The following is a 12,255-nucleotide window of genomic DNA, read 5'->3' on the forward strand; positions in this document are numbered from 1 at the left end:
CACACCTATTTCCCATTGATACGGTGTGAGTGAAAAAAAAAACTCGTGCTTTTTTGTTTTGTTTTTTGTTTGTTTGTTTTTCACTTCAAGGACAAGATAACAGATGTGGGCTCTTCCCATGAGCTCAGCCTCCTCACAAATATTGCCACTACACGTGCAGAATCAAACAAGAACAGCGTAATACACCACAGCTTACCCATATATTCATATGGGATGCCTTCACGATGGAGAGGTTACCTAAATAGGGAGGGGTTTTGTTGTGTTTTGTATTCGTTTCAGTAACATTCCAGTCAATAAGGTGTAGCCGCCTTATTGACAGGACTGTTGGACCCTACATGCCTTATCAAGATCTACTTAGATGGCACAGAATCCTCCCCTCTACAGAAATACTGATTGTAGGGACTAATCAGACCATTTTTGTATGTTCTCATCAGACTCTTTGTTTGGCTGGAACTCTGCACTCCTTACTGCTTGCATGTTTACTAATTTATTATTAAACCCCCTGTATTTGCCTTTGTTCTTTCACAACTAACACACTTGCCTCTGAATGCATGAGTTTTGTGTGAACTGGTGTGTGACTTAGCAACTAATAAATGTATCAATTGTATTATATTTTCAGATCTTAAAAATATAATTGGAATTACTGTACTAAAACTTTTTTACATTAAGTGGTAAAAATAAGGCAGAATATTAATATGTCGTACACTTAATTTACCATTATGAGCTCTTAGAATCATTTTTATCCCTTCTCCATTTTAGCTTTTTATCTATTTGCATAGGAAATGTCATTATTGGCTTTCTAATTGAAGAGTCTGATTCTGTGTGCTAACATTTGAATAATCCATTGCAGTTATGACCTTAGGAAGATAAAATTCCAGCATTCCAGTGTTGTGAAGGACAGAGAATCTCCCTGTAGTTAGACCTTTGTAGTAGTGGCCTGTGAAAATAGGAATCAGAGGGTTTGTTCTGAACCTGCTTTTCACATATTTGAAAGAGATGCTAAGCAGTCACATAATATTTATGTCTTGTGTTCTCAACGTCTCAGGACTCTGTCTCCTGCCAAGTCTCCGTCTTCATCAACTGGGTCCATTGCCTCCAGCAGAAAATACCCATACCCAATGCCTCCACTTCCTGATGAAGAGAAGAAAGTGAACCGACAAAGTGCCAGGGTACGTGGAGACTGCTGTATGGTAACAGCCTTGATTATTACCATTTATTTACGAATTCATAGTTTATTTTTTTATTTTTTAAAGATTTTATTTATTTATTTGACAGAGAGAGATCACAAGTAGGCAGAGAGGCAGGCAGAGAGAGAGAGAGGAGGAAGCAGGCTCCCCGCTTAGCAGAGAGCCAGATGCGGGGCTCGATCCCAGAACCCTGGGATCATGACCTGAGCCGAAGGCAGAGGCTTTAACCCACTGAGCCACCCAGGTGCCCCACGAACTCATAGTTTAAAAGGGAGAGCCATTTTTTCCCTTTTTTTGTTTTAAAAAAAGGAAAAAAAATGGAAGATTTTCAAGATTCCATTGAAAAATGGAAGATTTGGGGGGCTCAGATTTATATTTGCAAATGAGCTTAATTACTGCATTGATAATGCTAGAGGTATTTGGTGTGTTTTAATCATTCGTTGCTATATATTTCTATCTTTTATTATACATTGTAGCTAATATATTACAGTCTGAAATAAATGAAACAGAGAATGTATTTTGCTTTATCAGTTTTTTAATATACCCGGAAATACCAGAGATTAAACTAGCCTCATTTCCATGTCTGATTTGCTTACTCTGGCCTCTTACTAGCCAATAACACCCAATAGGACTTTAGAAATCAGAAACTGTGACAGAAACTTAGACCAGTGTCTCGGAGATGGGAATGGAATTTGGATACAGGATGAAATTTGGATACAATGAATTTGGGTACATATGAAAATCTATAATGTTAAAAAAAATATGGCAAAAGGTATGGTAAAATTTAGCAACCTTTTATATTTTAAAAAGCCATATTTAAAAACACATAAGAGCTGATTATTTATATAAAAGTATGCTTCACCAGAAATTTTATTTACTTATTTACTTACTTTTTTTTTTTTTAGTTTGTCATTGAGCCTTCACATAGAAGAACCGGTTCCTTTTTATTTTCGTATTGAGGTGTTATATTAGTGTAATGTAGTAATGTAACCTGGCATACATTATACACAGTGTTATATTAGTTTCAGGTGTACCAGAAGTTTCTTTAAATACTGAGTCCTCTTTTATACTTTAATTTTGGATCTGCTCAGCCTTGCATTGTTCCCAGAACACTTCCATTATGTGAAATTTGAGATATAGTCGAGTTTAGAGAGACAGACCAGCCTTCAGAGGCTTAAGTGAAAGACAGAACTAAAGAATAATTACTTTTATTGCTATCTAAACTCTGTTGTGGTCAGTTACAGTGTAATGTTCTTCTCGGAAATAATTTTGCAATAAAATAAAATAAAGCTTTAAAAGCCTGGGCAGGGCGCCTGGGTGGCTCAGTGGGTTAAGCCTCTGCCTTCGGCTCAGGTCGTGATCTCAGGGTCCTGGGATCAAGGCCCGCATCGGGCTCTCTGCTCAGCGGGGAGCCTGCTTTCTCCTCTCTCTCTATGCCTGCCTCTCTGCCTACTTGTGATCTCTCTCTCTATATTTCAAATAAATAAATAAAATCTTTAAAAAAAATAAAATAAAATAAAAATAAAAAAAATAAGAGCCTGAGCAGATTTATCTGCTAGTGGGTCTTGGGTTCCTAGGATTTTTGGTTTTGAAAGATATTTCAGAGACTCTTTGATCCTGAACTTAAATAATGGGGTTCAAGGGAAATAGAACTCATTCAGATTTTACCTTGATCGGCTCATAGTAAGAAAACACGACGTGTTAAAAGCAGATTGGATTACTATAATCAAAAAAAACTTTTAAAGTCAGTCACTGGTGTTTTGTTAATTACATGAAGAATTTCCTTCCCGTGTTAATAATGGGTAATGGTAAAAGATGGACAGGAAGAAGAAAATTCTGATTCCCAGTGCTCAGCTTTCTGGTCTTAAAAAACAGAATTGTTAATAGGCATCCAGTTGTTACGCTGTGAGTATGTTGTAATGACTTCCAAGGCTGATGGCATTCCTCAGGGAGTTGTCAAAGTAGAGCACCCCACTTTTTACCTCTGATAAATTGTCTACATTGCTGTTTTGCTTTATGTAGTTGGGGATATTCTCTTAGCCAGTGTCATACCAGGCTCTAGGTTATTAATGTCCCCACATGGACGCCCATGAAAATGTCGGCTTCCCAGAGTAAGTGGCTGGCCCATGGCCTCTTCCCTGGGACAGTTGTGTGAAAGGTCAAATGATTCCACCCACCGTGGGGTGTCCACAGGATCACGTAGCAGAGTCCTGCAGGGTAGGCAGCCCCTGTCTCTGGGCTGTCGTTGTGGGCTGCAGAGAATCTAACAAGCAGATCTTTTTAGGGGCAACCCCTCTGTTACAGCCATCTAGAAATGGCCAGTCGTGTCTGTTCCTAAAAGTGATGGCTTGGCCATTCTTTGCTCCTTTTTCCTCACTCGGGTAATGGTGATCTTCTGGTTCCCCAGTGCTGTCCCTTTGCTTCCCTTTCTGCAAGTGGTCACTTACTAATTTTTATATTCATTTGTAAGAACACGGGGCTCACCGAATCTGAAGTCTGGACCCTTTACTACTCCATACCATCATCTGAGCATCAGCCCAGATCCTCTTTCCCTCAGACACCCCACAGACGCCCCGTGTAACCATTCATTTTCACTAGTCTCCACCGGCAGGGGTCATTCACACACAAACGTCCTTACAGTTGAGAAATTTGGTCTCTAAGGCGTGAGAACACAGGCAGCTCTGCCACAGTCCTGGAGTAGCCAGAATGGGTATTCAGAACAAGATTGCCGTGAAGATTGAAGAGAACCCATTAAGGGAACCCGTATAGAGACATCCACATAGTCACTTAGCTGTTTCTGCTTTTCCTTTCCCAGAAACTCATTAGGTATTCAATGACATGCCCCAGATTGTCAGTAAAAATGAAATTTGGATGTAATTTAATTCATAGTGGTCTTAGACTTTCTTTGTTCATGTTTATAAAAGTGCACCCAAATCCTATTGCCTGGAAACAATATTTTATCAGCTTGATTGTTTTCCTTTTTTTTTTTTTTTTTTTTTAATTGGCTGTCCTCCGGTGAACAGAGTTGCATTCATATTTGGTCATGCCGAAGTTGTTTACCATGCACTAAAGCAATTACTGAACATTGTAGAAATGAGATATGAACAAGACCAGGGTACAGACCTGGTGGCAGAGGCAAGGTGAGGGAAGAGGCGAGGGCATTGAATGGGCATCTTGCTATGGAAGCATCATTCTACTCTGATGGGTCTGCTGAGAGAGGACAGTCTTCTAGAAGGTAGCGATGGATTTGGGGAGCAGATGGCCAGGTCGTAGGCACACGGCAGGCATTTCTGGGCGAGTGGTGGTGGAAGTGATGGAATCAGGCTTTCCCAAGGCCATTATTGTCAGTATGGGCTGCACATGAGAATTGTCCGAAGGGCGTTTAAACTATGCTGATGCCAGAGTCCCACACAGAAAGACTTTGATTTAGTTGGTCTGGTGTGCTTTCTGGGCGGTAGCATTTTCAAAACCTCCCCAGATCCTTGAAATGTGAAGCTGGGTTGAGAAACACGGCACTAGAAGGCTCTATCAGAATCCCGGGGAAGAGAAGTACGTGCATGGTTTAAAAAACTGATACTCTAAATTATTTCTTTGGTGATGTAATATTTATTCAAATTCTTGAGTAACATTAAATGAAGATGTGAGGGGTTTTGTATTTAAAGGTGGAGGTTGCTAAAAAGGTTGAGACACAGGTTTAGAGCAAAGAGAAAGTTCAAACTTGGAAGGTTTATTATATCCCTTTATTCGACTTGACACAAGTGTGCTTCCACAACTGCTCAAGTGCGGCTGGAATCACCAACTCTTTTTCATCCTTAGCTCAGAATATGCCTGTTTCCTGCTTTCACAATGTGCAATTTTGCTTTTCTCTGTTGTGCAGCTATGGGAGACCTCCATTTAAGATCCACTGTTTACATGCGATACATCAAAACTGTTTACTTCAACTTTTATAGAAACCCAGCCTCACGGAATCACTGCAAATCTATCTGCTCTTCAGACAATACAAAGACCCTCTGAGATGCCCCAGAGGAGAGGAAGCCGAGTCTCACATCAGGAGACCATTTTCTTTTTGTCATTGGCTTAGGACTAAGTGAACCATGAGAAGAACTACTGAAATGTTACACTATAACATGGGAACAATAAAGGTACTGGTATGCTCCTGGATAATCCGCATGACAGATATATGTAGAAATACCACTAAAATTAACTCACATGACCCAAATGTAGCAAGTTTCCCAAGGGACAATAGTGGATTCAGAACTGACATTCTGAAGCACATCCTCATTGTAGACAGCAATGCTATGTGCATGAAGCTTCTGTTTATTGCAATTTCCACATTTAAGGAAGCAACATCCCATAATAGAAACTAGCATGCAGGGCTAAGGCATCTAGGATTTGTCTACAGGACTTTAAAAGCTTTGAGAGGCCAATATCCCATATGCTAACTCTAAACATGTACATTTATTTTTTGTTTTGTTTTTTTACTTTTCATATTTATATCCGCATACAAGGACAATTGTACATATGTAAACATTTTTAAAATAAAAAAAAGCAGCTGTTACACACAAGTGTATTTTGCCAAATGCCTAAAAATAGTCACAGTCACATCATCATCATCCATCAGATGGTCTCTAAAGATGATAAGCAGATGATGTTGTAAATACAGTGGTCAGTGCTGTCAGTGTGTCTCTACATCGTTGGTATTCATCCAAACCATGTGATAGCCCTTGAAACCGTGCACATCTGGAGGCAGTCTTACTGAGTAGTTAATTGAACCAGAGAACAAAATGCCCAGCAAAACTTGGGGCCTGCACAGCTGGCCGGGGCAGGAGTTGAGGAGTACAGCTGCTCTCCTGCCTGCCTCCAGGCACTCGGAGGCCGATGGCTGTCCCCAGCACCCCCCCGGGAATCCTGCAAGCTGCCCGTTTCCCTTCTGGGGTGACAGTGCCTGCCTCAGCAGCTGTTAGCTCTCAGTACCAGAGTACTGCTGGCTTCACCCTGGAGGCCTGTGAGGCCCTCGACAGCACACCCTGCTGAGATGAAGCAGGTGCACCAAAGACGCACGAGACCGTGGGCCGCTGATACATTGGTTGCTTCCAACTTGCCAATATGCCAACTCTCTGTGGCCTAAATTTTTGTTCTCTGACCAAAGTTTTTAGCCACCCTTACCTGTAAAATGAGTAACTTATTTTAATACAAGCAACATTTACACTGTTTATTAAGGAGATTTATCATCAGTGGGATGTGAGTCCAACAGGCTATTCCACCCTGATGTGGAAGCAAGATGGTGAGGGTTGGTTCTCCCAGCCAGGCTGGGAAGCCTCACTGGGCCATGAAGGGTTTGAAGAAACCTGAAGCCACAACTGTGCGGGCAACTGTGAAGTCACCCAAACAGCTGACAGGGGAAAGAATCTGAGGTTTTGAACTCTTATTTTTTTAATTCATAGAAAAGTGAGAAATCTATGTTCAAGTCCCTTCCTTAAAACCAGAATTTGATGAGCTGTTATGATGCAGCTCTGTCCTTCTAGAAGAAAACTTCCCTGGGGAGTGAACTCAGAAATTGATAGGATCGGTCAGATGCTTTCATGTGAAGAGTACTTCTGCATTTTCTAATTTTTCCTCCTTTTTCTTGAGAGGAATGGAATCTGCAGACAAGATTTCAGAAATATTCTCTAAATTCAATCTCTCTCAGTAGTATCCATGGTCAAAATCCATTTCATCTTCACGTGTAGTCATCTTAGATGCCCAAGCTGAAGGGCCATGTTAGAGGCAGTGTTTTATAACCTGTGTATTTTGTGTTTTCTGTAATGGACCTCTCTTCTGAATGTCTTTAAAAAGGTTTGACAAGCAATTTAATCATTCGAAACTATAAAATGTAAACACCATTTTTCATGACAGGAAGGGATGTTATCGTCGATTCTACAATAAAATGATCGATCAGATTAAGATTTGCATGAGTGTTGGGTGACCTTGCCACATAGCTCAACTGAAGGACAGGAGGGCAGACAGATTTGAAGATGTAGCAAATAAAGTGGCTTTTGACCAAGATCACTTTAATGTGCACTGAATGTTTTCTGGTATTGAGTGTATAAAATGCTAATGTTATAAGGTTTATTTTGACTATAAAAGAGTTTATAGATTTGAATGTAAGATACCTTGTGTAAATATGCTTCTTAGTTATGATTTCGCAAACCCTCATTTGAAAGAATTCACAAATGGTAAGCTACTTGTCCATACATCCCCTCACCACTCCCCTTTCCTTACTTTCTCAATTATTTTTACATGAAAATTATTATTGCAAGTGAAAATCATTGTTACATGCCTTTTGGGAGACATGGGTGTTTATAGTCCTCCTCCTTGACAATAACCTTCAGATGGAACTGAATGAAAAGAATTTGCTTCATTTGCAGAGAGATTATGATTTTGTAGTAGCTTTAATGTTCTGGGTATCTAGGAATGTTTGAACATTCTCATAGCCATTTGCAGAATTCTTTGACAAGTTCATAATGTCAATGGGTAGTTTTGAGAAATACTTCAATGTGTAGTCATGGTTGGTATTTAGATATATTAAATCTAAATATTTGTGACTTTTCATCCACGGAGGCAGGGAAAATAGACCTGTGGCATTCAACAGAAGCACAGCATTATTATTTTTTTAATAGCGATTTTGGAGAGGAACCTTGAGGTCACCTTAGCAGTTTGTATCATGCAACCAATCTTTATAGCCCCCAGACAACTCTAGGACCATTCTACTAAGCAGAGGAGAGCAGTTATTTGGCCTTTCTGTTCCATTGTATGCCTTTTTCTTCTCTTTCTAAAGTTGTGTGCGTAGATAAAACTTCAGATTAACAGCCCGCTGCCTGAGATGTTCCGTCTGTCCACAGACAATGCGTAGAGCAAACTCGTGTTTAAGCAACATTGCAATCTCTTTATTAAGAATGCCAACAAGGGGGTGGGGGGAGGAGGGAGCCTCTGAAGGAACGGATGGGTCAGACTGACTGGTCTGGGTCCAGCCCACTCTTTATCTAGTCAGGAAGTGGCACCCTCCTCTGGAGTTTCCTGGCCGGAAGGTGATCCCGGGGGCACCTGCCAGTCTGTGGAAGGGAATAAACTCAGAGTGCAGCATAGGGTTTTCAATTTAGTGTCATTGCTCTATATTTTAAAGAAACCCAGTGCAGTTCCTTAAAAAAAAATTTGGCTAATAAAGTAAATGTAGGGTTAAGATGCCAAATACACTTTTTAGTTTGAGATACATGCTTTATGAAGTGATGCTACAGTTTCTCGTTTCCCCCTTGCTTTAGAAAGGCTTTTAAAATTGTCTTTATATATAAGGTCAGTCTGGTGTAGATTTCTGAGCATAAGATTGATAGGGTTTCTAAAAGAAGTTGCTGATAAAATTAGATCTTTTGTGTACTTCCAGAAGAGGACTATTTATATTTGAATTTCTTAACAGCCTTCCATTTCTTCTTTTTTTTTTTCTTCTTCTTCTGTTGATTCCCTTGCAGATTTGCATAATTTAATCCTGTCCATTGTCCCAGATCTCTTGTGGCTACTTTACCTTTTACTTTTTTAGATTTTGTTCTTTACTTTTTGCAATTACCTGTGGGCCAGAGGAAATGTGGTGTTTTTACTCACTGTGTTTCAAAATCAAGGTGGTTTATTTATTTCATCCATTCTTCATTTCCTATTGTCATGTAGTTCTATTTTAACTTATATACTTAGTGTTTTAAATATTTCCTTGTGTTATTCAACATGATAATAAATCCTTACCTAAAGAGAAGACCATTTTACTTTATTCTACTCAAACGTAAAGGAAGGGTAGCTCATTGGGAGGATGCTGAGTTGCTGGCAGAGTAAGTGGGAAGAGGAACAGATGTGTCACCACGTGAAGGGAGTGAAGGAACAAAGGGAGGCCAGAGGCTTGCGGCCACAGCCTGACTAGGACAGTGTGCCAGCCGCTGCCAAGGGCGCCCCGATGGGCAGTGTATTAGAAATGCCACCCTACCAGTGGGTAAGTTCCCATTAGTTTTCCAGGAAATGCTCTTCCATTGGTGGCGTAACATCTTTTTTCAATAGAAAAAAGATCTCATTCACTTCTTAGGGTTTCCTCTAAAACTGCCACCCGCGTTTTTGTTGTTCAGTGGAGTCAAGGTGAATTTCTCATTCTGCTAACTTAAATACATATATAGGAAGCAGACATCTCTATGGAATAGGGCTTAATTTGAGGCTCAGTTTTTTTATTTATTTTATTTTGCTTTTCTCCTCAGTTTTCCAAATGGATAAACTACTCTGATTTTGGATGCACCAACTTTTCCTCCTGGCGTGGGAGTGCTAAGGACTTTCATAAGCAGCTTTCCTTATGCACTGGGTTGTGAGGAGCCCAAACCACACTTGTGAACCATTTAAGAGGCAGCAGCCCATCATCTGGGTGTGTGTGTGTGTGTGTGTGTGTGTGCGCATGTAGCCACACCTGCTGGAACCATGCCGTGTGTGTGTGTGTGTGTGTGTGTGTGTGTGTGTGTGTGCGCGCATGTAGCCACACCTGCTGGAACCATGCACGCTCATGCCCTATGTTTGTGTGGGTGGGCAGGTGCTTTTAATCCTGAAAGGAGCTTTCCCACCACACCTGCAGATGCAGAGCAAAGATGCAGCTGGACTTCAGAAATCAGGGCATATTTCTGCTCACATTTTTTTTCATGGCTTTGCCAGAGCCCCCAAAATGGAGCACCATCTGGTTCAGTCTATAAGTAGAAAAACAAAACATTCAAAAAAAAAAAAAAAAAAAAAAACCCTGCCTAGCATTTTTGTTCTTTATACCCAGGGCCTGACGAACAGTTAGCATCCTCCCTATGGAGTTTGAGCGATGCTTCCAGACCCTTCCTACTTACCAAGTTGCTCCCCACCAGTAGCTTGTCAGCCCTTTTCTCCTGACTAGGAGCTGTCACTGTCATGGAGGTAAGTCTCCCCCCACCCCGCTTTTTTCCCTCAGCTTAATTGGCACTGGGGAGAGACACAGGGGTGCAGAATGGGGCGTGGGGGGAGGAGGAACCTTTAGTCTCCTCCCTTTGGCGATTGGGCATGGATTATGCAACTTTAGAAGTCACTGAGAGATTGATCCTCAGGTACGTTTGAGGTCGGAGAGGGGGGATAGAAAGCAAGCCTTGGGAGGTTATGGGGCATTTAGTCCTGTCATAGGAGCAGAATGGAGAACTCAAAAGCCAGGCGTGGTCACTGGGGATGTGGTGGGGACAGAGGGCTTCTGGAGTGCCTACAATAGACTCGTGAGCTTTGCAGTTTTACTGAGTGGTCGGCTCTCTAAATACTTCATGGGCCTGTCCGAGATGGGCCAGTCATTTCTGCCTGTTGTGTCCTGCTGCATTATTCATAAAACCTGGATTATACTGAGAGGTGCTTCAAGGCTTGCAGGTTTTGCTCCGGGGCATCGTTATTTCATGTTTTTGGGTATCTTTGAAATCAAAACCAGGGAAGATGTAGGGTGTGTTTGTTTTTTACGAAAAGGCATACAATGAGATGAGCGATCTTCAGATAATGCACTTACAAAATCATCAATAAAGTTTTCAAAGAGTTTATGAAGGACATTTTCCTCTCAAGTTAAAAAGTTTCAGAGGTGGATTTTTGTGTTCTAATGTTCAAGTTCTAAAATAACGTAGCCCCCAAATCTTTAAACACAGTGGTGCTAAGTTATACCGGATAACAATTATGGAAAGTGCTGGTATGAATTAATTTATTTAGTAATAACACAAGAGTTCTTGCTAAATTGTATGTGTATATCACTGCCTGGTTTAGAAACCCCACTTTTCTTTTCTAATCCAGCACAATATCCAACTGTGATTCTACAGCTGGTCTTTTTAATGGGAAAAACGACCCAGCACCTCTGTTTTGTATAGAAAATTTTTTTTTAACACTAACTTCAAAAGTGCTTAACAAAAGGTTTATTTAGGATAATTAATCATGTATGTCCTTTTTTAACCTGCTGGAAGAGACATGCCCCTCTAATCTAGCATCCCCAAAAGACAACTTCTTTTAGAAACTGGGCATTTTACCTAACCATAGCAGTTTATAGGTTAGCCAAGGTAGGTCTGCGCTAGTGTTTCCCACAACCGTCATCTGTAAGGGGTAAGGTCCATCTACAGATCATGGAAGCCGCTTCGTGGGGAAGTGTTAATAGCAGCATGATTTCACTTTTGGTAACCAGGTGATCGATCCCATGTAAATACTTAAGATTGGCTTCATTTTAATGTATTCTCTCTGCTCCTCTGCACTTCAGGTTCTTAAGCTATTTTAAAAATAACTGGGTTTTGGCAGTCACCAACTGAAATGTATATGGCAACTGCTTTCCTGAGCAAGTGTGATGTGTTTTATGGCTGTTCAAGTTATCAAGTTGTTCTTATATTGTAGGTAAACAAAAATCTTACTGTTTTTAAAGGTCACTGTTAACTTGTTCAAATTTCTGGCACAATTTTATTAGTAATTCACTTCTGAAACTAAAAAGATACCACAGTTTTCTATGTTACTCTCATTGTAACATCAATAAAGTGACTTTCAATAAAAGATTTTATGTTATTTTGATGCCTGACTCCCTTTTATCCTATTTTTCTCCCCATCGCTGTTTCTCTTTAGTAAGCCTTGTGGTGGTCCAAATGGGGGTTGGTTCTTCTTTTTCTCTTCCCTCCTGTCCTGGAAGAGCCCATCGACACGACGAGAAACCGCGATCCTTTAGTAAAGGCTGGCCGCTCAGTTTGTTGGACAGTTTCCTTAGCTGGCTGGCAGGCAGTCTCCCATTATCCACCTACCTTGCCTCAGTTACTTCCTCCCATGCCCAGACAGACCCACTGTATCCAGACGGACAGTCCCGGTGGTGGGGCTCCCCTGTCTTAGACTCAGAAGCATTGGGCCTTGGATGGACTCCGCCTAGCTTCCCAGTCCACTGCCTAAAGAGCTGGTCCACCTGGCTGTCTGCCTCTCACATAGCTATTTCATCCTCTGCTTGCTCTTTACCTTGGCACGCACTTCTCTTGTCTTCAGCTCCCAGTCTGCTGAGGAAAAAAGT

The 12,255-nt window shown here is 41.0% G+C and overlaps 1 protein-coding gene across 8 annotated transcripts in view; it reads left to right on the forward strand.

Moving 5' to 3' along the window:
* Positions 1–5,351, forward strand: part of LOC111147283 (ADAM metallopeptidase domain 22) — a 220,380-nt gene extending 215,029 nt beyond the window's left edge. For all 8 annotated transcript variants that reach the window (XM_022503232.1, XM_022503234.1, XM_022503231.1 and 5 more), the window contains 2 exons: positions 1,046–1,169; positions 5,065–5,351. In XM_022503232.1, the coding sequence (XP_022358940.1) occupies positions 1,046–1,169; positions 5,065–5,085 (145 nt within the window). In that variant the 3' untranslated portion in view covers positions 5,086–5,351. The remainder of the gene's footprint in view (positions 1–1,045; positions 1,170–5,064) is intronic.
* Positions 5,352–12,255: the final 6,904 nt, after the last annotated feature.

Source organism: Enhydra lutris, unplaced genomic scaffold (assembly GCF_002288905.1).
Source record: "Enhydra lutris kenyoni isolate GAN:26980312 unplaced genomic scaffold, ASM228890v2 scaffoldscaffold16, whole genome shotgun sequence".
Taxonomy (NCBI): Eukaryota; Metazoa; Chordata; class Mammalia; order Carnivora; family Mustelidae; genus Enhydra; species Enhydra lutris.